At 43.7% G+C, this 22,381-nt stretch overlaps 1 protein-coding gene across 1 annotated transcript; it reads left to right on the forward strand.

The window, feature by feature from the left end:
* Window positions 1-596: 596 nt before the first annotated feature.
* RUVBL1 (RuvB like AAA ATPase 1) lies at window positions 597-21,321 on the forward strand. Its single transcript, XM_075831785.1, has 11 exons — window positions 597-887; window positions 7,013-7,099; window positions 8,102-8,234; window positions 12,437-12,588; window positions 13,162-13,251; window positions 14,095-14,244; window positions 14,885-14,948; window positions 15,616-15,814; window positions 15,932-16,034; window positions 17,745-17,836; window positions 18,919-21,321. The coding sequence occupies exons 1-11, from the start codon at window positions 747-749 to the stop codon at window positions 19,076-19,078; spliced, it is 1,371 nt and encodes a 456-aa protein (XP_075687900.1). The 5' UTR covers window positions 597-746; the 3' UTR covers window positions 19,079-21,321.
* The last annotated feature ends 1,060 nt before the right edge of the window (window positions 21,322-22,381 follow it).

Below are 22,381 nucleotides of genomic sequence, written 5' to 3' on the forward strand. Positions count from 1 at the left end.
GCAACGGACTCTCGCAATAAAAATATTGTGCAGCGCTATTTTTCTGTCAAAATGACGGAGGATACTTCAGTTGAACCTGACGGCCCCGATAATAAGTCAATGGAGTCTGTTGGGCGCCTTGAAGGCCACACCTGTTTTTCCTTGACATAACGAAGACTTGTCGTATGTGTCGTAGTGCTGGCGTCGAACGCCATTTTTTCTTCTCCCATGTATTTATGACAGAAAAGTGGCGTAGTTGCACTATTATAGCTCTCATTTTGTCTGTGAAATGGTAACTATCATTTATTTTTATTCATAACTATATATTATTTTCAGTGTAGGGTTTCTTTGTATAAGAAGTTTTATATTGTATTATTATATATTTATTATACGTATAGTTAACATAGGCCTAGAGACAACCGTGTGAGGAGGGGGTGTTGTGACATCGGTTGTATAGAAACCGTTGTATCCTGCAGACCACGTTGCTAAGGCCCGTGGAAGCCTCTCTAGCAACGCAAGCGGAAGTTACCGTCTAACCATAGATTGACACTTCAATTTACCAATCCACATGCGGAACCTGACCCTAGCAGCCAATCAGACAGCAGCTTTTCAGGGCAGTAGGCGTTGCTTCCTGCGGCCTTGGTAACCGCATGGTAACCCGCTGTAGAGCCTGAGATTCCCGCTTACGTTTGGAGGAAGAGGCAGCAGCCGGCAAATACAGACCAGACACCCGCTCCAGCACCGGCAGTCGTCCTATTTCCAGCACCATGAAGATCGAGGAGGTGAAAAGCACCACGAAGACTCAGCGCATCGCCGCTCACAGCCATGTCAAAGGCCTCGGCTTGGATGAGAGCGGGATGGCCAAGCAGGCGGCCGCGGGGCTGGTTGGTCAGGAGAATGCCCGTGAGGTGAGGTATAGTCGCACAGGACCCGCTTTTAGGGCTTTGACTTTAATTTTAAGATTCATTAAAAGGTTAGAGCTGACGGTGTAGAGGAACAACAAATCCCAGCATGCTCAGCCAGCTGAGCGCAATAAAGCTTAATAATTGTATAATGAAAAGTGCTGCGACTTTCTGATATACTTTGCGTTTAAATGGCAGCCATTTTTAAGAGCACTACTTGCTGTCAGTGAATGGAAACGTGTGGCCTTATTTATTTGCCTAAAAAAAGCACTTGTAGACCTAAATCCCTGTCACAGCTGGGACTTTGCTACAGTTATATCCAGTCTAGGCAGTTCTGGCCTGTCCGCTCTCCTGTGTCGGTTCAGTAAAGACTAATTCCATTCATTGACGTCAAGACGGGATTGTGAAAATTTTGACGAATTGAAACACGAAAGACTATCAGGCCTCATGCACACAACCGCGGGCTGCGTTTTAAGGCCGTGCTCCCATACAAAGTATGGGAGCACGGCCCGTAAAAAATGAAAAGTAGGACATACTCCATAATTCATGGCACGGACACCTATCTGTAGCGATACGGAAAGATGTCCGCGGCCAATAGAACCGGGCGGGTCCGTAATTGCAAACCGTTTTACGGTTGTGTGCATGGGGCCTAAGAAAGTTGCAGAACTTTTTATTGATTAAAGGGATTTTCCCATCTCTGACGTTTTATGGCAAATCCACAGGATGTGCCATAAATGTCTGATAGATCTGGGACCCGCACCTATCTCTAGAACGGAGCCCCCTGATCCCCATCTTACCTATTGCTGGTGAGGTGGCCGGGTTTTCCTGGAAACCGCCAAGCGCATTTTGCTACTCTGTTTCCAGAGCTCCCTTAGGCTATGTTCATATGGAGTTTTTTGACGTGGAAACCACGCCGAAAACTCGTCAAAAACGGCCCTAAAATGCCTCCCGTTGATTTCAATGGGTGGCGGAGGCGTCTTTCTCCCGCGAGCGGTAAAACCGTCTTGCGGGAGAAAGAAGGGACATGGCCTATCTTCGGGCGTTTACGCCTCTGACCTCCCATTGACATCAATGGGAGGCAGAGAAAGCGTATTTCGCAGCATTTTATGCCCGCGGTACTCGATGGCCGTGGGCAAAAATCGGCGTGCAGGGAGAGGAAAATCTGCCGCAAACTTCCAAATGGAATTTTGAGGCAGAAATTCCGCCTGCAAAAATCTCCGTGTGAACATAGCCTTACGGGTATGTTCACACTGAGTTTTTGCAGGAATAAAATTCTGCCTGGAAAAATCAGCTCCGGTTTTTTTGAAGTGGTTTTGCACCACACATGCGTTTTTTGTTGCGTTTTAATAGCGTTTTTTTTTGTTTTTTTTTACCTATTTCTTCAACAGACAAAGCGAATAACCGCAAGCATTTTTTTGTTAAAAAAAAAAAAGTGTCAAAAATTGCGGTAAAAAAATTGTTATTTCCGTCTTCCATTGATTTCAATGGGGTTTTTGAGACTGAAAAACGGGCTTGTCGCTTCCACCTCCCATTAAAATCAATAGGAGTAAATTTTTGCAGATTTTTGCCGCGGTTACCGCAGCAAGAAACTCTGTGTGAAAACTTGGCCACGTGATCAGTCAGCGGCCGGGGGTCAAGGGGCCCCGTTCTAGAGATAGGTGCGGGTCCCAGCTCTATCAGAAATTTATGTCCTGTTTTGTGGATTTGCCATAAATGTCCTAGATGGGAATATCCATTTCATCTTTTGGGGGATATTTGCCTTTCAAACTCTATCCATAGGGGCTGATGACGCTTTATGTGCCTGCAGAACAACCTTTCAGTGATGAGTGATCTGCATGTTTGGCCACAAAACACGTGGGAACTACACACAGGTCTGCCACAGATTTACTGCGGTCCAGGAGCAGCATGGACTTACATAGGGACTAGATCAATGCAGACACATCAGGAGGACCACGGCGGCGTGGGGAGGGTGCTCAGGAGGACCACGGCGGCGTGGGGAGGGTGCTCAGGAGATCTAGGTAACTTGTTTTACCTTTTAGGATTCCTGTAAACCCAGATCCAGTAGCGGCTTCTGCAGAAACAAAATAGTTCTACATTTCCTTGGCACTTTCTTTGCGGTATCTGTAGACGCAGCTCTTCGATCTGGTTTTATGGGAATCCTACAGGTAATACAATTGAAAGTGCTCATTCACATTAGATAGTCGGATGTGTTCGGCTGATTTTCATTTGTGTATGGGGCTGTCCCAACCCTCCCCCATAACGACGTGTCATGGGAACGAAGGATCGGGGATATTGGTTTCCAACCTGCCGATCCCTTCTTCAGACAGGTGATAAGCCGCTTAGAAAAGCTATTCGTTTTGGAAAGTTAGATCTATTTTAGATCTATTTCCCAGGAAACCTGTATCCCCTATCCATAGGATAAAGGGATACATATGTGCGGAAGTCCCCCGAAGTTCTCTATGAGAATGGAGTGCATGTGCTGAGCCGGCGGTCGGACACCCAGCAATCACGTGTTTCCCTTATCCTGTGAATACATGTGGTTTGTGGGAAAACCCCTTTAATACTTTAAAGAGATCTATTAAAAGGAGGGCGTTCGTGGTAGATGACATATACACATAGCCAGCAATGGGTGACCGCTTTAGGGGTGCGGTCTTTAAAAAAAAATAAAATAAAATGTCAACCCCCCCCCCCCCACGTCAAGGACACATTGATGCACCTTTAACCCCTTAGTGACCAACCTATTTTAGGTCCTAATGACCAAGCTATTTTTTTCTGTTTTTCTATAGTCTCATTCAAAGGCCAGATTCACACGAGCGTGTGCATTTTGCGCGCGCAAAAGGCACTTGACAGCTCCGTCTGTCGTCATGATGCGCGGCTGCGTGGTTTTCGCGCAGCCGCCATCATTATGACACTCTGTTTGGATGTTTGTAAACAGAAAAGCACGTGGTGCTTTTCTGTTTTCATTCATACTTTTGACTGCTGTTGCGCGTCCCACGGAAGTGCTGCGAGTGATTTTCACGCACCCATTGACTTCAATGGGTGCGTGATGCTTGAAATTCACGGACAGTCTGCACGGCCCCATAGACTAATATAGGTCCGTGCGAGGAGCGTGAAAATCACGCTCGTTGCACGGCCGTATATCGCGGTCGTCTGAATAAGCCCAAAGAGCTATAACTTTATTTTTATTTTCCGTAGGCATAGCTGAAGGAGGAATTGTTTTTTTGTTTTTTTTTGCGGGATTAGTTTTCGTTTTTAATGGCACCGTTTTTGATTACGTTTTTTTTGGGGGGGGAGGGGGGGTAGAAAAAAACCCCCTGAAATTCCGCCATTGTTCTATGCTTTTTAAATTGACGCCGTTCACTGTGCGGCGTAAATAACACGTTACGTTTATTCTATGGGTCGGTACGATGACGACGATACCACATATGTAGCGTTTTTTTGTTTTACAACTTTTGAACTAAAGTTGTTTGTTTTTGCATCGTCTCTTTCCAAGAGCCGTAATTTTTTTTATTTTTCCGTCAATGTAGTGATTTTTTGGGCTTGTTTTTGTGGGACTAGATGTAGTTTTGATTGGTACTGTTTTGGGGTACATGGAACTTATTGATTAAATTTTATGCTGACTTTTTTTGGGGGGGGGCAATGGAAAAAATAGCAATTTCTCCATAGTTTTTTGCATTTTTTTTTTTTTACGGTGTTCACCTAACATATTAACTGTATTTGTCATTGCGGTCGCAGCGATACCATATACGTGTACTTTTTATTTTTTACACTTTTACTAAGTCCACTTTTTATGGTAAAAGTTTTTTTTTTTTTGTTTTTACTGTAATTTTTATTAATTTTTAGTTCACATTTATTACTTATTTTTTTTTTTTGTCCCACTAGAGGACTTTGCTATGCGATCTTTAGATCGCTGCTATAATGCGTTGGTATACTGTCAGTGTAAATCTGACAGGCAATCTATTAGGACCTGCCTCCGGCACGTCCTAATAGGCATATGTCCAGGGCAGACCTGGAGGCTTTTATCAGGCCCCCGGCTGCCATGGCACCCCATCGGAGGCCCACAATTGCATTTGTGGGTCACCGATGGGTGAGAGAGGGAGCTCCCTCCCCCTGTAAACAAGTTAAATGCAGCGGTCGCTATTGACCGCAGCATTTAACATGTTAAACGGCCACGATCGAAATAAACTTCGATCGTTGGAGCAGGAGCCCTGGCTCCAGCCTGCACGGGACACCCGTGCAGGACTTGCACTAGGCCGCCGTGAAAAGGCGACGGCCTAGCCTAAGGCCCCTTAGTGACGCTGTTAAAAGGCGTATTGGTGGTCTCTAAGGGGTTAACATCCGAAGCTTTTCAGCAGTCATAGCCATGGAAATATACAATGTGTGACTCAACTTGATTGTGATTAGGACTGGACAAATCCCAGGCAGCCAGTGCAACTAGAAATTTGGCATCTGGCACTTCATTTAAAGGGGTTTTCCCACCATTATAAGTGGTTATATCCAGGATGTGCCATCACTTGTTGATCAGTGAGGATCTGACTGCCAGGACCCCCCCCCCCGATCCTCAGAATGAAGGTGGCAGAGCTAGTTGAGTTCTGCGGCGCCTTCAAAGTTTTTACCTGCACAGCGGCGCTCCCGGGCACTCGTTATCGGCAGACTACAACACAGCCCGTTTCTTGAATGGATCTGCGTTGCAACACAGCAGGACTAAGGGACTTCTGCCCCATAGTTCCTGGGATTGGCGGGGTCCCAGAAGTCGAAAGTAGAGGTTAATTTCCAAAAGTCTGGTTGCTGAGGTCCACTGTTTTCCCCTTCTCTCCCCATGTTTCTTTGCACATCACAGCAAAGAAGTGAATCGTCAATGTAGCGTGACCATGACTGTCTTGCAACCCATGTCATTGACTTCTATTGGCAGACAACTGAAAGAAGGGATAAAGGTCCCACACTTCCAATCAAGGAAAACGCAAATCATACAGTTTATGCCGTACCATTCACCTGCAGCCGCGATGGTTTGTCCCTGTTCTTAAAATAACCCACCGGCTCCCACATTTCACTGCCAATCCTCCTGGTTTGCACATTTTTCCTCCCCTGCATTATACTTGAAACGCCAGACTATAAACTTTTCCATCATTGAACAAGTTAACTTGTTTGTCAAATGCTACGTTTTGCTCCACATGTGTCGGATGGATTTTTCTGTCCTCGTCGAGCCAGTCTATGCGGCCTGGTTTTCATTTCGTGTGCCGTTTCTCAGATGTGCGCGAACACTGGCAGTGAAGCAGCGCACAACTTGGAAAGTCCTCTGACAAGTCTCGTCCATGCGGGCTGAGCCGAGAGGTTATCTGATGTCAGCAGAAAACGCGCCGTGAACCGGTGATTGGTGCTTTTATTTATAGACGGAGAAACTGCAGGATCAAAGCCGCACAAGCTCGTTCTGTTCTTACCCCGCGCACATAGTTGAACCGTATTCCTTGTCACTGCGTGTAAATCTGTGGCCGGTCAGATGGGAGGGAGATTGCGGTGTCGCTCCAAGGTCATCAAATCCATTTACAAGAGCACGAACAATAAAGATTTCAATTCAAAGTTGATTAGAATAACGTATTCTTGAAATAGGTTTTCGGATTTCGGTTTTCTGAATTATTTTTAAAGGTGAATTCTTCTCTGAAATGTTCTGTCTGAAGCCAGTGCAGAATAAGAGATCTACTGAAGTTTTCTGCGCAGTTGCTTAGCAACAGTCCATGCATGCACTCGGTGACAACAGCCGAGCTACATCGTCCTGGGTGATCCGCTGTGGTCTCCGAGGTTCTCCGGGCTACTTCTTGTTCTCAGTTGTTTACCAGCCATCTATCCCCCCCCTCCAACACAGAGTACCCCCCCCCCCTCCTCATTTAAAGCTATTGCTGGGCACCAAGTAACTGCTGCCCACTGCTTCTTGCCTCAGGAGTCTAATGTAATTTTTGCAAGCAATATGATGGCCAGAAGCTGGGTTACAATATTCAAATAAACAGGTTTTCTTTGTATTTGGGGGTGGGAATAAAATGTAATTGCTGCCGGACTGTTTCTCAATGTTCCCATTTTTAGTCCACTTATTCTGCTCCGTCAATTGTTATAAAGTTTTATTTCTCTTTAAATGGCAGGCATGCGGCGTCATAGTAGAGTTAATTAAAAGCAAGAAAATGGCTGGCAGAGCCGTGCTGCTCGCTGGACCTCCTGGAACTGGCAAGGTAACTTGGATTTCACCTGCATCCTATTTAACTATGGAAAATGTTCAGCATGAAAATCGGAACGTTCCCGACAAGTACAGCAGCTGGCAGTGCCCCTGGTGTGCTGAGACGTTCCTCCTTTCACCCATATCTTAATGAATTCAATATTTAGGGAACTGGGGGTATAACTTGCTGTGAACCACCTGACTTCTCATTCTGCAACGGAGATCAATTTTTTCTCCTATTATGGCTAAAGGGTTGTATCACTAGGATATGCCAGCAATGGGGGTCTGACTGCTGGGACTGGGGTTTTATGGCAGGCCACATTGATGGCTGTTTAATGTGATGGGCCGACCATGCGGCTTCTGGAGAAAGGGTGGAGGTGGCGCTGTGCTCTATCGCTGCTGCCACTCCGTTTTAGTGATCAGAGGGGTTGGAAAGGGGGTCCTAGTGATATAATATCAATGTTTGTGCTAAAGCAACCCCTTTAAAATATTCTTTATTCAAGTGTAGTTGCTGAATCTCATGCAAGAATTATTTTTTTTAGACCTAATATTTGCTTCACCACTAGGGGGCATTTTTGTTTCAATTATAGCTAATTATATGTGAAATTAAGAAAATGACAGAATAACAGAAATGCAATTTCTGCTGCACAATATAATTACTTTATCTGATAGACCAGCCATTGTGATAATCTGGCACCAGTTTCTGGCACGGGACTGCAATAGGCAGCCCTGGTCTTCAAATTTGGACAGTTCTGTGCAATCAGATTCCCACTGATCAAACTTTTATAGCATTTTGAGTTTTAAAGCTCTGATTGAAGCCCCCTTGTGTCCTGAGACACCCACTCCTATGCCAAAAACAAAAAAGTTTATCCTTGTTTTCATTGTTTTTTTTTTTCCGTTTTTATGCTGACAGATCCACTGTAAAGCAAGTTTCGTACGGTTACCAGTTTTCCATAATTATTAGGAGACCTTTATATGTATGATATAATCTTTAGTAATAAATACATGATTTTTTCAGACTGCTTTGGCTCTAGCCATCGCTCAGGAGTTGGGCAGTAAAGTTCCTTTCTGCCCCATGGTTGGGAGTGAAGTCTATTCAACAGAGATTAAGAAAACTGAAGTGTTAATGGAGAATTTCCGAAGAGCGATCGGTAAGTGACAAATACCCCCGTGTAGCGGGGTCTTTAAAGGGGTAATCTGGTGAATATGATCTTCTGATATGTCACGGGTTCAGGTGAGATCACATTGGTGACGGCTGTGATCTCACCACTGATTCTTCAAAATAGAACGGCTCATCCTCTTGCATTATTGTTCTGTTTTACATTAAAGTGGACTTCCTCCTCATGATATATTTCTGCTATTTCATTTTCCAATTGTGGAGCACTCCTGCCTCACCAAAGTGCCATGAATGTTGTGAACTGTTCACATCCTTCTTACGTCGCTGTGTTTTTGTATTCTTTCTCACTAAAAAAATATATAAGGGCTCTATAGTTCTCCGGAAATTCAGAAAATCTACAGACCATGCAAATCAATGACCGTTTCACCAGAACCATTATTGTAGTGCGGCGTGTGCTTGAACATGGAAGATCGAGCAATGCGTGTTTGGACGTCGACTACTAGAATCTGGATTTAAAAAAATAAAATTCTGAAGAACTAGAATTGCTGCTTGCAGTTGGCCAATGATCCTGTATCCATGAGACTTTGGGATTTCCTGATAGTGACGAGTGTCTAGACTAAAATCATAGCCTACGTGAAGTTACCCCCCCCCCCCCCCAGCATTAAAGAGTTATTCTCATTACAGACTGAATAGTCTGAAACCTGCGAGTCTGCACCTATCCCCAGGATGGGGGTCCCCTGACCACCAGACGAGTCAGGGGTCCCCCTGTTATTTCTATTCATATGTGTGACTGATGTCAGCCGCTCCTCTTATAACGCTGCTCCACTATTAAAGGATCGGCTTTATGATCCGGGTCCCTTCTTAAAAGCACATTTATGTAAATGCTTTATATTGTATTTGCAAATAAAGATAATTTAACCCCTTAACGACTAGCGACGGATATATTGTCACAAGCGAATGCTAGTTCCCGCATCGTGACAGATACTCGTATCTCGTGGGCAATGCCACTGTACCCACTAGATCAGGGGTTGTTCTATACACAGCTAGGCTCCTGCCGGAATCGAACAGCACTCGGATTCCGGAAGTTTAAACCCTTAGATGCCGCGGTCAATATCGACTGCGGCACCTAAGGTGTTTGAGAGCGGAAGGGAGCTCCCTCTGTCACCTCATCGGCACGCCCGCTACGTGATTGCTTTTTTTGTGCAAACGTAGTAAAACATAAGAAAAACCTATACATATTTAGTATCGCCACAATCGTACAGACCCATAGAATAAAGGTAACCTGTTATTTACACCGCATAGCGAACGGCGTAAATTGAAACCTCGAACAACAACGCTGGAATAGCTGGTTTGTTTTTAAGTTGCCTCCCAAAAAAAAGTTAATAAGCTTGTCAATATACCATGCACACCCAAAAATGGTGCTCGTTCTGCAAAAAACAAGCCCTCCTACGGATATGTCGACTGGAAAATGAAAAAGTTATGACTCTTAGAAATGCGACGGGGAAAAAAAAGAAAAATAGCGCTTGGTCGTGAACGAGCAAAAAGGCTTGGTCATTAAGGGGTTAATCCAGACGATGGAATTTCAGTATCACAAAAATCTCTATCTGCCGGAAGGATGTTGACAGTAGCCGGGATTCTCTGTTAAAGAAAAAAAAAAAAAAAAAAGACTTCTCAAAAAACGAAAGGCAATGAGGTGCAAAAAAAGGCGTCGCGTGGACACTCCGATCGAAGAAGATCACCAGGCCGCCTCTATTATTTAAATAGCGGGCGATCGTTTTTCCGAGTCGTGAGTCCAGCAGCAGAGGAGACAAATCTCCTTTTTAATCCCAGAGTCAAATAAAGCTTGACCTTGTATTGATTTTTTAGATATAATTTATTTATTTTTTTTGCAATGAAGGGACAGTCAACATTATCTGGTCTTTAAATTCCTGTCTAGTCAGAGGCAAAGAGGGAGAAACCTCGAGCAGAAATGAAAAGAGAAGCGTCTGCAATATTTCCTTGATGTGATGAAGTTGCCTGTCAGGGATTTGGAAATTTGAACCAACAGATGAAACCTGTGTCATCCCCGTTGTCATTCCCCCGAGATAACCGTCTGAGAGTTAAATCATCGCTAACAGCCGGAGCTTTTGTTACCGGGGAACATTCTTTAAATGTCAGCACACGGGAAGGTTCTAAACAAATATTGGATTTACTGAAAGACTGGGGGGATTCTTTTGTGGAATTTTCAATTTCATCCATGGATTGGGATTAGGAAGGAGATCTTAATAGGATTCTTTCACCCTGCGTAAATTAAACGTCTAATTCCAGCAGCACCTTCACTGCTGGCAGAATCTGGAACATATTTAATTGCAGATGTTTCTGCTGCTCAAGTCATTGCAAATCCAGTAAAGGCCTTAAATTAGACTTGTTGACTCGCTATGACAAGGTTTGTGGCTGCCCCGGTATTTAAAGAGGTTTGCAAAACGAATATTGTGGATTATGGATGGGATTACATAATACAAACAATGACATGAGGATGTTCTGAGATACTATCAACTACAGCGTTCTCTATTAGACAGCCCTCACGTCAACATTGTGTTGGGACTCGGTTACATCATGAGCTTCTATTAAAGCCATAAATACAGGGCGTATATACATACAGTATTTATAAATGATTGCTCGCTCGCTGCCTGTCGCTCGCTCGCTGCCTCCCTGCCTGTCGCTCGCTCGCTGCCTCCCTGCCTGTCGCTCGCTCGCTGCCTCCCTGCCTGTCGCTCGCTCGCTGCCTCCCTGCCTGTCGCTCGCTCGCTGCCTCCCTGCCTGTCGCTCGCTCGCTGCCTCCCTGCCTGACGCTCGCTCCCTGCCTGTCGCTGCCTGTCGCTGCCTCCCTGCCTGTCGCTGCCTCCCTGCCTGTCGCTGCCTGTCGCTCGCTCGCTGCCTGTCGCTCGCTCGCTACCTCTCTTTCTCTAACTTTTTCTCACACTAGTGAAACATAACAATCAATAAATTGTAAAGCATTGGAAACCTTTATGCTACTGCAACAGCAAAATCCACACTTTTATCTGCTCTCCGTGTACGGACTTCCTAGTAAACTGCTTGTGCAACAGCAGCCAATCTATACAAGCAGAGTTGCACTGTAAAGCATGGGGTGCTGCTCCGCTACAATGGAAACAAATGCCGGACTGCCAGAATTTATAGTATGGTATAGATGATGGTAGAGATCATTATAGATTAAGGTATTGTCAAATCAGCAGCAGTGAATATTACATGGCGTTCTCTTGCTTCTCGTTCTTTTCTGTGCGTTGCGCCATCTGTTCTCCTTTATGACCGCCCGCTTCTATTCATTATTGGAGATTTTCCCTAATCTGATTTCGCTGCGCAGTTTACCCGACAAGTATGTGCCCTGGAGGATTTATAATAAAAGTGAAAAACGGAGCGGCCGGTGATGTTTGATCGATGTGGAGGAGGAATTTGTGTCTTTCCTAATGCTGAACAAATCTACATTTCTCTACTTCACGCATGGATTATTCTTTTAGCTGGAGTCTGAGTTATTTTTTCTTCTCCTTTACAAGGGCAACAGAAAATTGTTTTTGCCAATGATTTAAACCTCTTTCATGTGCTCGAAATGAATTGTCTATTGGAGGCCGGCCCGCGATCTTATTTAGCCTCAGAAATTTTACAGCAGTCGTAACTCAGATGGCATCGTGTCCAGGTCTCGTTATCGTGTTTGTCTAAACTCGTTAAATAAGCCAGCGGTCCGATTAAGGCATAAAAATGGGCATATTAACTCTGCGAGTGCCTGGAGTGTACGCTGTGGTTCATTTTATAAAACCTGGAACAACTGATGTGTAATCGCTTAATCAAGAATGGTCAAAGCAATGTAAAACTGTAGACCAATTCTACTATCTATATATATATATATATATATATATATATATATAGAGTCCCCACCCCCATATACTCTTTCTCACGGTCCTGATTCGGCTACATGATATTTTTCGGCAAACCACATAGCTAGGACTCTTCTGTGGTCTTAGAATACAGCTTGGCTGCATTGTCTATAGGTGTCTTAGCTTGTCTGATATCTACCGACTCTGCCTGCTTTGATCCCTCACCATACTTTATACTGCAGCTCTGCCTCGTTAGATCACCAGGGTAATATCGCTTGTTTCACTGCGGATGATAAATTCAATGACCTGTTTTTTGTTTTGTGTTTTTCTTCCTGTAAATCCTAAGATTTCCTGTGCTTTTATACAGGTCTAAGAATCCGTGAAACAAAGGAAGTATATGAAGGAGAGGTGACCGAATTAACGCCGTGTGAGACCGAGAATCCAATGGGGGGCTATGGCAAAACAATCAGCCATGTTATTATAGGCCTGAAAACTGCCAAAGGGACCAAACAGTTAAAGGTGTGTGTGTGGCATTTTATTCGCTGATTGGGAAGGTTCACCTCAAAACATGTCAAAAGATATCGCTGGTAGAGGTCTGTACCCTCTGACACTTGCTGATTGTTAAAATGAAGGGGCCGTGGGCATCCACCTTTTATTTTCTACCCATGAGTCATTCGTCTGAAACCTTCCATTCACTGTAATGTTTGTACAGTTTCCATTCAGTGACTATGAATTCTGACTGCAGACTTGGAGATCCGAAGATCTGACTTTCATCCACAGTACATTATTTTGATCGCCAAGCACTAAATAAAGGCCGAACCATAACTGAATTTAAAAATAATAAATCTTTAATAAGTTTGGTCAGGAGAGGCTTGCTGACTGTTTCCAAATAACTAATACAGTGAAACGAAGTGGAAACGTTTTAACAAAAAAAAATTTTTTTTTTACTTTTGGCTGGTAACCAACTTTGCGTGCTGGGGCTGAATATGAAAGTGCAACTGTCTAGGTCTTGATTCTCTCTCACTTTTATTTTGTGTATGCTGATAATCTTGTCCTATCATTTCTTATATTTTTTTTTTTATTTTTTTTAAGCTGGATCCAAGCATCTATGAAAGTTTACAGAAGGAGCGGGTTGAAGTTGGGGATGTCATATACATTGAAGCCAACAGCGGTGCAGTAAAGGTAAGTCTCTTGAATCCTCTACACTGTATCTAGATTTCTTGGACTGTCTACAGTTTCCTTAAAGGGAATGTGTTGCCAGCAAAACATGTTTTTTTTTTTTTGTTTTTTTTTTAGTTAAACAATTAGTGTATAGGTGATTAAACATTGTTCTAATTTTTTTTATTTTTTTTTCACGAGTCAGGAAATATTATAAATTGGATTCTAATTTATAATATTTCCCATTGCTGGTCACTAGATGGAGCCATTCCCAAAATTGCAGCATTGCATGTGGTAAATCAACCACATTGCTTTATGCTGCAAAATTGGGACTGGAGCTGCCGTATTCCATGTCTGTATGTGTCGTTAATCGACACATACAGAAATGGAAAAAAAAATGGCAGCTTCCATAGGGAAGAAAAAGTGTAAAAATAAGAAAAAGTAACACACAAATTAATCCAAACGTTTTTAATAAAGCACTAACATCTTTAACATATTAAAAACATTTTTGTGGTAACACTGTTCCTTTAAATGCTTCTGAGAACTCAAACACCAGGAAATGTATAGACTTCATAAACCGTAATAACGTCCTTCCATCTGTATTCCAGAAACGGCTTTTTAAGTCTTTAGTGATCAGACCAAAGTATTTGCAAAATATAGGACATTTTTGCTGGTTGGAGGTTTTGATATAAACTTCAAGAAACTCTGCTGGAAAGTTCCCTTTTGTTTAAAGCTTTCATCAAAGCTAAAATTGGGACGTAAGTCCCGTTTGCTCGCTATCAACAGCCTGTCAGTCATGGTTTTGGCAGCCGCCCGCACAGCACACCTGCTTCCCTTTCACTAACCCAGATTCTGTCCCCACCACAGAGACAGGGCAGGTGTGACACCTATGCCACAGAGTTTGACCTTGAAGCTGAGGAGTACGTGCCCTTGCCAAAGGGTGATGTCCACAAGAAGAAAGAAGTGATTCAGGACGTCACATTGCATGACCTGGATGTGGCCAATGCAAGGCCTCAGGTAAATTAAGAGCGCAACCTCCTTAATGAGATGGTAAATGTTCAGGAGATGTAGGTGTTGTCACTGTAGCATTTCCTTCTCTGGGACTGCTTTATAGGGGACCGTTTTTACAGTCTGCGCCATAAATTTAACTGGTCCAGGCAGTAAAAAAGTTGTTTTATGGGAGGGTAAATTGCATAATTGGTTGTACACACAAAACAGGGGGGTGCAGGGAGATAACAAAAACATTTTGGTATTGCTGCCACTAGATGTCACCATAGAGCCCTGAGCTAAATCTAAAGTACATCTTATCTATTCTTGCTGTGCAGGTAAATGTTATCTGGTATTCTTGAATAGATTTACTAACGGGAGGTGCAGAAAAAGGTCTTCAGTTTTGAGAACCTCATGAAACCTCTTTATACATATGTGAATTGTATTAGCAGCTTATGCAATAACACTACACCTTTATAAGCTGTTGAGTTTAGGTTTGATGGCCCTTTAAACTTTTTTGGAAACTGGCAAAAATGTAATAATTGAATAGCAACTTGTAAGTAGTATATAGAATTCAACTAGGGCAACATACATGCTGCAAATTCTTTCCCATTGCTTTACAGCACATCACTAGATCTTGTTGATGTTTACATTTTATATTATTTTAAAGGGAGGACAAGACATTCTGTCTATGATGGGTCAGCTGATGAAGCCAAAGAAAACAGAAATCACAGGTACATAGAATTGCTCTTTCATGGACTTTAAAGGGGTTATCCGGGGACCACAAAAAAATAAACGCCCACAAATAAGTTTTAACGCCTTTTATACATTGCCACATGCACACTTCAATTCCCCAAAAATATTTTAGCGTTATCTCATCCCGTTGTAATGGTATCACCGCTTACAAGCTTCCGGGTGTTGGATGGGACTTGGAGTTTTAGCGCGCCCTGAAAACTGCAAGTCCCGTCAACCCCTTTTCCTTTAGCTCCTGTAAACCCAACCCCGCCAACTGGTACAATGCGTGTGTGGGGAAATAAGATGGCAGAGACTTCACGGTAAAAGGAGGGGGTCTGACTTCTTATGCACCGTCACAATACCAGTCCTCTAGCGGTCATGTGGTTCAATGACACTCCGACACGAGGGAGGAGGAAACTGTTCAGGCACGTGGGCCTGTGTCGCAGCGTTATCGAGCAGAAAATATCTACTGAATTTCCGGGGGTCACGTGACCGTCTCGTCAGGCAGGGAATCTGCGCCCTAATAGAAGAACTAGTTTATCAGTAATTGAGCTCATTTTAGGTAATTAGATGATTGGCAGCCAATTTTCTTTTGCCGGATGACCCCTTTAATAGTAAAGATCTAATTTGTACAATATGGATATAACCTGCCTTTTTATTTCACAGATAAACTGAGAAGTGAAATCAACAAAGTAGTGAACAAATACATTGACCAAGGCATTGCTGAGTTGGTGCCCGGAGTGCTGTTCATTGATGAAGTTCACATGCTGGATATCGAATGTTTTACTTATCTCCACCGAGCCCTGGAATCGTCACTCGCCCCCATTGTCATCTTTGCTACTAACAGAGGCAACTGCGTCATAAGGTACTGACGGTTGTAACTATTCTCATTGTATAGGAGGTTTACAGAAATCATCATCTTACGTTCCTGCAGTTATTATTTTAGCCCAATATATTTGTATAATACTATGATTGATTGTAGGGGCACTGAAGATGTGTTTTCCCCTCACGGGATCCCTCTGGATCTCCTGGACAGAGTGATGATTATCCGCACCATGCTCTACACACCGCAGGAGATGAAGCAGGTGAGATATATAGGACTTTATTTCCTCTGTAGTTTTAGACATTTGTATGTAGATAATGTGAAATCATCTCCAGCCCTGCAGGTAGTCGGAGCCCTCCGGCGTTTTCTTGGCTCCTATATTTACATATTCCGGGAGTTGCTAGTTTGAGATTCCCCGATTTTTTTATTATTTTTATATTTATTAAAGTGGCTTTAGACCGTTTCTCTTTAAATGATTAAGGCGAGAGCGTTCCGGTTACGATCTCTAAATGAATTACAGGAGCTGGCATTTTCTTCTCCATTTCTCAAGTGGCTGTCTGTAAAGTTTCTGGAGCGTTCACACACTGTCTACTTGTTGTGCATTCCCAGTTTTAATTTAAGCAGGCGCCTCCTGCTATCTTGTTTACAGAGCTGCCAAAGTGAAAAATACCTGTATTATATGAGACTTGCTATCTCAGCAGTACAACACACAATACCATTATCCAGACTCTACCCCTTATCACTCAGCAGTGAGAACTGGGCGCCTGGTGCCAGCTCCATGCTTATTGTGTTCAGCACCTTGTCACTGTTTCTTGCAATTTTAGGAAGATCATCCGCTTGGCGCAAGACCCCATATTATATTTATTGACTTTTATTAGCGTTCTATAAATACAAATTAGAATTTAACTAGTGTTAGGTTAATGAAACTATCTTGGTGACAAAAAAAAGAATATTCTATATCCTGCGCCCCCTAAATTTGAGTATTGCTGCATGTTAACATTACAGTAGCACCCAAGTCCGTACTTGAGCCCCCCTCTTTCAGTCTGTGTAATGTATGGGTCGTGATACGGCTGTAGGAGGAAAAGCCCCTCTATGCAATGTATGGGTGCTCTGTACATTGCACAGATTGGTAGTGATGGGGCATGTATGGCCCTTACTACTGCAATGTTTACATGCAGCAGCGCTCATTTCAGTGGGTACAGGAGCTTTATTTTATTTTTATTTTTTTTAATTAACCAACATCCTATTGGAAAGCCCTATTATTATTCTTCAACAATAGGAGGGTTAAAAAAAACACCAAAAAAAACAGAAAATTCCCTTGCAGCCTGCACCGCTATTCTTGCCATCAAAAATACTTGAACCCTTATGCACCCCATTAAAGTCAATGGGGTCAATCAGTTTGGATGCGTCGGGAAAACTGATCTGTCACGTTGGTCATTGATTTAGTTATAAATGTCAGCCATGATGCTAGTGTAATCAGAGTATAAATGACATGAACAGTTTGATGGAGCGAGATGTGAATTGCTCTTATGCTTGTTGGCTGCATGTCTCTGTTTTAATAGATTATAGACTGTGTTTTGGGTCGGTGCTCTTGACGTGGTACAGATCTATCCTCACCTGTTCAGGGTAAGGAGGGCAATGAATTGGTGATTGCACCTCTCACCACCGGCAATAACTGATGATTGCACCTCTCACCACCGGCAATAACTGATGATAAGGAGATTTTTGCAGCTAGGGCTGGCTGGAAGGAAAATAAAATAAATGTAATACATATACATATCTATCTGTAGCTCTTTTAGGAATGAATGGTTTTTGGGGCAGAGAAGGCTTGGGTATTATCTTTGCGAGACCTCCACTTATTTCCATCTGTCTGTTCTATATGGCCCTGTTCATGTGAAGTGAATAGAAGTAGACTGTAAATTAAATACCACCGTTGAATAACATGGATTCCTAATTTGGTCTCTCGTTTCAGATTATAAAGATCCGCTCGCAGACCGAAGGGATTAACATTAGCGAGGAGGCTTTAAATCACTTGGGAGAAATCGGCACCAAGACAACATTAAGGTAAATAATGTGTAAGCTCCGCCGGTCATTCTTTTCATCTCGGAGAGGGCACTAAAGGACGGGCCGGCTGAGTAACGTCCAAGTTGGACCTCACTGCTCAGGTCGATAGATGTCCGCTGTCAGGTATCTCAACATCACAGGTGCATTACCCTCCACGTCTGATGATATTCAGGTCGCCGAGTGATCCTTTACCTCCAGGAAAGGATCGGCAACATCTCGGCTCCTGCTGAAATGGTATTTTTCTTTCTCGCCTACCTTTTTATAAACCTCGGCACCGGATTCTAGAAGCTGCCGTTTCATTCCCGCTGTCTAAGTTTGCCATTGGTGAGTTAGTGTTTGTCTGATAAAAACAACTCCTGTCCATATGTCCTATAAGGGTACGTGGATGTCCATTTAAACCGCTCAGCACCCCCTTCTATGAGCCCCTACAGCCATCCGCTGGCCTATGAGCCAGAACGATGCCAGATGTGCAGCGATCAGACTGCTTCTATTTTAAACCCCTTTTTAAAGTTGAACCTTTTACTTCTAATATTAGGGTGTTATGTATATGCCAGTTTTGTAATACTCTGTTGCATTTGCTTGCTTAGTCATTCATTAGGCTGTTTAATATGCAGGAGGTTTTCCATTTCCTACTCTTTAAGGCTGGGTTCACACGAGGTCATTACGTCCGTAATGGACGGACGTATTTCGGCCGGAAGTCCCGGACCGAACTCAGTGCAGGGAGCCGGGCTCCTAGCATCATAGTTATGTACGACGCTAGGAGTCCCTGCCTCTCTGCAGGACAACTGTCCCGTACTGTAATCATGTTTTCAGTACGGGACAGTAGTTCCACGGAGAGGCAGGGACTCCTAGCATCGTACATAACTATGATGCAAGGAGCCCGGCTCCCTGCACGGTGTTCGGTCCGGGTCTTCCGGCCGAAATACGTCCGTCCATTACGGACGTTAATGTGGTCGTGTGAACCCAGCCTAACGGTGACAGGTGAACCAAACTGTGCTGTAATCTCTAATAAATATCCTAGTCCAGTTACCATCTGTGCCAATTCCGCTGCTGCTCATACCCCATGGTCTGTGCCCTGCCAGGTACTCTGTACAGCTGCTGACCCCCGCCAACCTCCTCGCCAAAATCAACGGCAAAGACAGCATTGAAAAAGAACACGTGGAGGAAATCAATGAACTGTTCTACGATGCAAAATCATCTGCTAAAATATTGGCTGAGCAACAGGAGAAGTACATGAAATGAGCAGCCAGGAAACGAAGCTGGATGACCTATTATTATTTTTTATTTTCTCCCCCCCCCCCCCCCCCATCAACTATCAACTATTGAAACCGTTTCATGAACTGAAAAATACCTCACAGAACGGCTCTGTCCGTTTTTTTCCTGTGCTGGTTTGGTAAATGTGACCTTCGTAGAACGTATTTAATTGGAAATTATTCTGCTAAAAATGTTTTATATTAAAATATAAAAGAAAAAAAAAATACATTTTTATTTTATTTTATTTTTTTTACCCCTCCCCCTGCTTCTCTGTATACTGAAATCCATTGAGCCAGGTAAAGTAGTAATGAGAAGATAAATGGTGGCAGAGCGAGTCTGGCACCAGCCCCCTTTAAAACGTACAAAGTAGCCTGAGCCGGGGATGTGAATAAAACGGATGAGAGATGGAGCGGGAGTAACGCTTTCCAAGGTTTGTTATTCCCCGGCACCTGTGAAATTATCAAATCCATCTCCGCAGTGAAGTTTTTACAACCAAATAGCCAAGACTGGTAAGAAGCTTTTCCGATTCATTACGTGCGGGAAGCAGCGCCCTGCCGAAAAAGGACATATTAGTTACATCTTATCAGGCTGACACCTAATCTAGCAACAATTACAGCAGACACATATATTCTGAAATTTCAATTTCAGTGAAGAAAAGAAAAAAAATGTTAAGATGGTGAAGGGGGAGGGGGAGGACTGAATTTTGCATACAGTAAGTAAGAGCACGGCTATAGGAGGTGCAGATGGGCAATAAATAACGGATATACATTAGCCTCCATTTTTCTGTCTGTGGCAAATGTCTCGACTTCTCGCTCGTGTTTGTAGGAACGGGCGGAGGATTGCTACTTGTTTACCCTTGATTATCTGTGCATGTGCCCCCTAGGGCTGTATAGAAAGGGGGTGTATAGGTATAAGGGTATGTCCGCTTTCATAACCATTTTTTTTAAATTGATCCAATGCATCTAAAATGTCTTAAAGAATTTGTAGTTTTGTGACCGCAGCTTCTAAATGATAACAGATTACAAACCAACTCACCTCCATTTGCCCCTTCTTACTAACATATATTTGGTAGGTTAGCAAGAAATAGGGGACATATAGATGGTAATACGACCGCCAGATCAGACTACACAGCGTTTGTAGTCTGTTACTATGGAGATGTGTAGGAGTTTTATTAGGTTTTCCATAACAGAAATCTGAGCAGGGTATGAGCTTTATGGTGCCCTTTAATTCTGGAAATCAGTGGTGGTCAGAGATCAGACTTCACTTATGTACTTGTGCACACACATCCATGCTGAGATTCTTTGGACACACTGCTTACATGGACGGACAGGGGTTGTCCCATCCCTATAACCCGGTGCCCCCAACACTGCTGAGCTGATCACGTGGGACCCTGGGGGGGATCCGCTCTTCTCTCCAGTACAAGCATTGCAGCATGCGTGAGGCCTCATTCAGATGGCCGTAATGCAGACTCATTTTAGCGCATGTATTACGGCCGCAAGACCCGGTCTCTCCCGTAGTTCAAGTGAACCAAATTTAGATCACCATAGGATTCTATTATGACATAAGATCGGTTCACCTGGGGGAGTTCGGGGTCTTAAACCTGACTGAATGAGGCCTTAGTATTACAGAACACCCACTGAATTTAGTAGGTGACCAAGCAATAAATGGCTGTACTGGATCTCTACTCTGGTTTATAGAGGGGGGGGGGGGGGGCACCAGCTATTACAAGCCCGTTTCCTAATTAATGCATTTCCAGGTAGTTCATTAATATCACCGTCATCTTTGTTTAGAGAGGCCTTTGCTCTAGTGGGCGTGGTGGTTCCCCACTCATAGGTATGTGTGATGTCCAAAAATGTGCAATATTCACTATATTAAATCTCTCCCTATATGTTGTGCGGTGACGAGTGTGCAATGTGGGGGGGGGGTATATTATGATCGTGTCCAGCAGTTTGGTCACGTTGGGAGGTGAAGTGATCTCTATATCTGTATAAATGATTTGTATCATGTATTATGACCACGAATACAGTGAAATTCCTTTAATCCGGCAACCAATAATCCAGAAAGTCTAATAATCCGGCCCTGGTTTCCACCACAGGAACGCAATGTAATATTAAATTCCCCAAGAGCCTGAAAAGAGGGTCCTCTACCCTTCTATGAATGCCTGATAGTCCAGAATATCTGGTAATCTGACACCTATCCAAACACTGCTGGATTTAAAGAATTTCGATGTATAATTACTATCCAATAAAAGTAAGTTACTCGTAACACTGGCCATTTTCTTTTTTGGGAATCCTAGATCATTACTGCAAGTAGAACATCAACATGAATATTAAACCATTATTTGGGACATAAAACTATCCGCCGTCTCTCGGCCGCCTCTTCTTCTCCGTCCCTACATTCCGCCCGCGTACAGGTTTTACGCTGTGATCATAGTTTGGGCCGTGTAGAAATGAACACATAAATAAGTATAATAAAGTGCCTTTCCAGAGCCGTCACACTCCGCCGGGGGGGGGATCTCGGCTATTGATGGTGCTGTCACTTGGCCGGTTTCAACTTTTTGATTAATGGTCTTCAAAAACTTTTCCCCGGTTCCCATCGGCTTCCTTATTACCTATGTATCTTTTCATCAGCCAGGAATAGAGAGAGGGGGGTGTGAAGCGAGAAATAAAAAAAAAAGGTTGGCGAGGGGGGTGGAGGGGGCGTTCTGCCTGAAAGAACTGGATTATAAAAGGTAATAATTGCAGGTGGCGTTAGCGGACGGTAGTTTTTCTTCCTTTAACATGTTGCTTGCCACAAGCTTCCGACCGCGGAGTCTTATCTCGACAGCTCCTAGCTCTAGGCCTATCCTTTGTGACGCTCCGTTCCCTGATGGGGTTAATCATATCTGCCTTGACTTGAACTTGAAGCCCCGAGTGGGTACAATTTCTCACGGCTAGACAGCACGATTAATTCCTGTTGCCCTCCAAGGGTCCTGCCGGAGCACGAGACGTCCAGCTGGCCCAGAGCTGATAAGATGTACCTTTTGATTCCGTCCTCCTTTGATTGGTCTTACTGTCACCCACAATAGCTTTCACCGTTTGGGACCTCTCTGCCTGACTGACTGATCTATCTATCTGCAGCCTTCTGTTCTCCATTACTAGCTACCCCACCTCCATCCTTCTCCCCTTGTCTGCTGGCCCCTGGCATTCTACCTTCACCACCGGCGCACCTTGTCCATTTAAAATCCCACTGTCTCCCTCAACCCTCGTCCATCCAACAACCCCCCCCCCCTTTCCTTACTTTCCCTCCGCG

This window comes from Rhinoderma darwinii, chromosome 7 (assembly GCF_050947455.1).
Source record: "Rhinoderma darwinii isolate aRhiDar2 chromosome 7, aRhiDar2.hap1, whole genome shotgun sequence".
Lineage (NCBI taxonomy): Eukaryota > Metazoa > Chordata > Amphibia > Anura > Rhinodermatidae > Rhinoderma > Rhinoderma darwinii.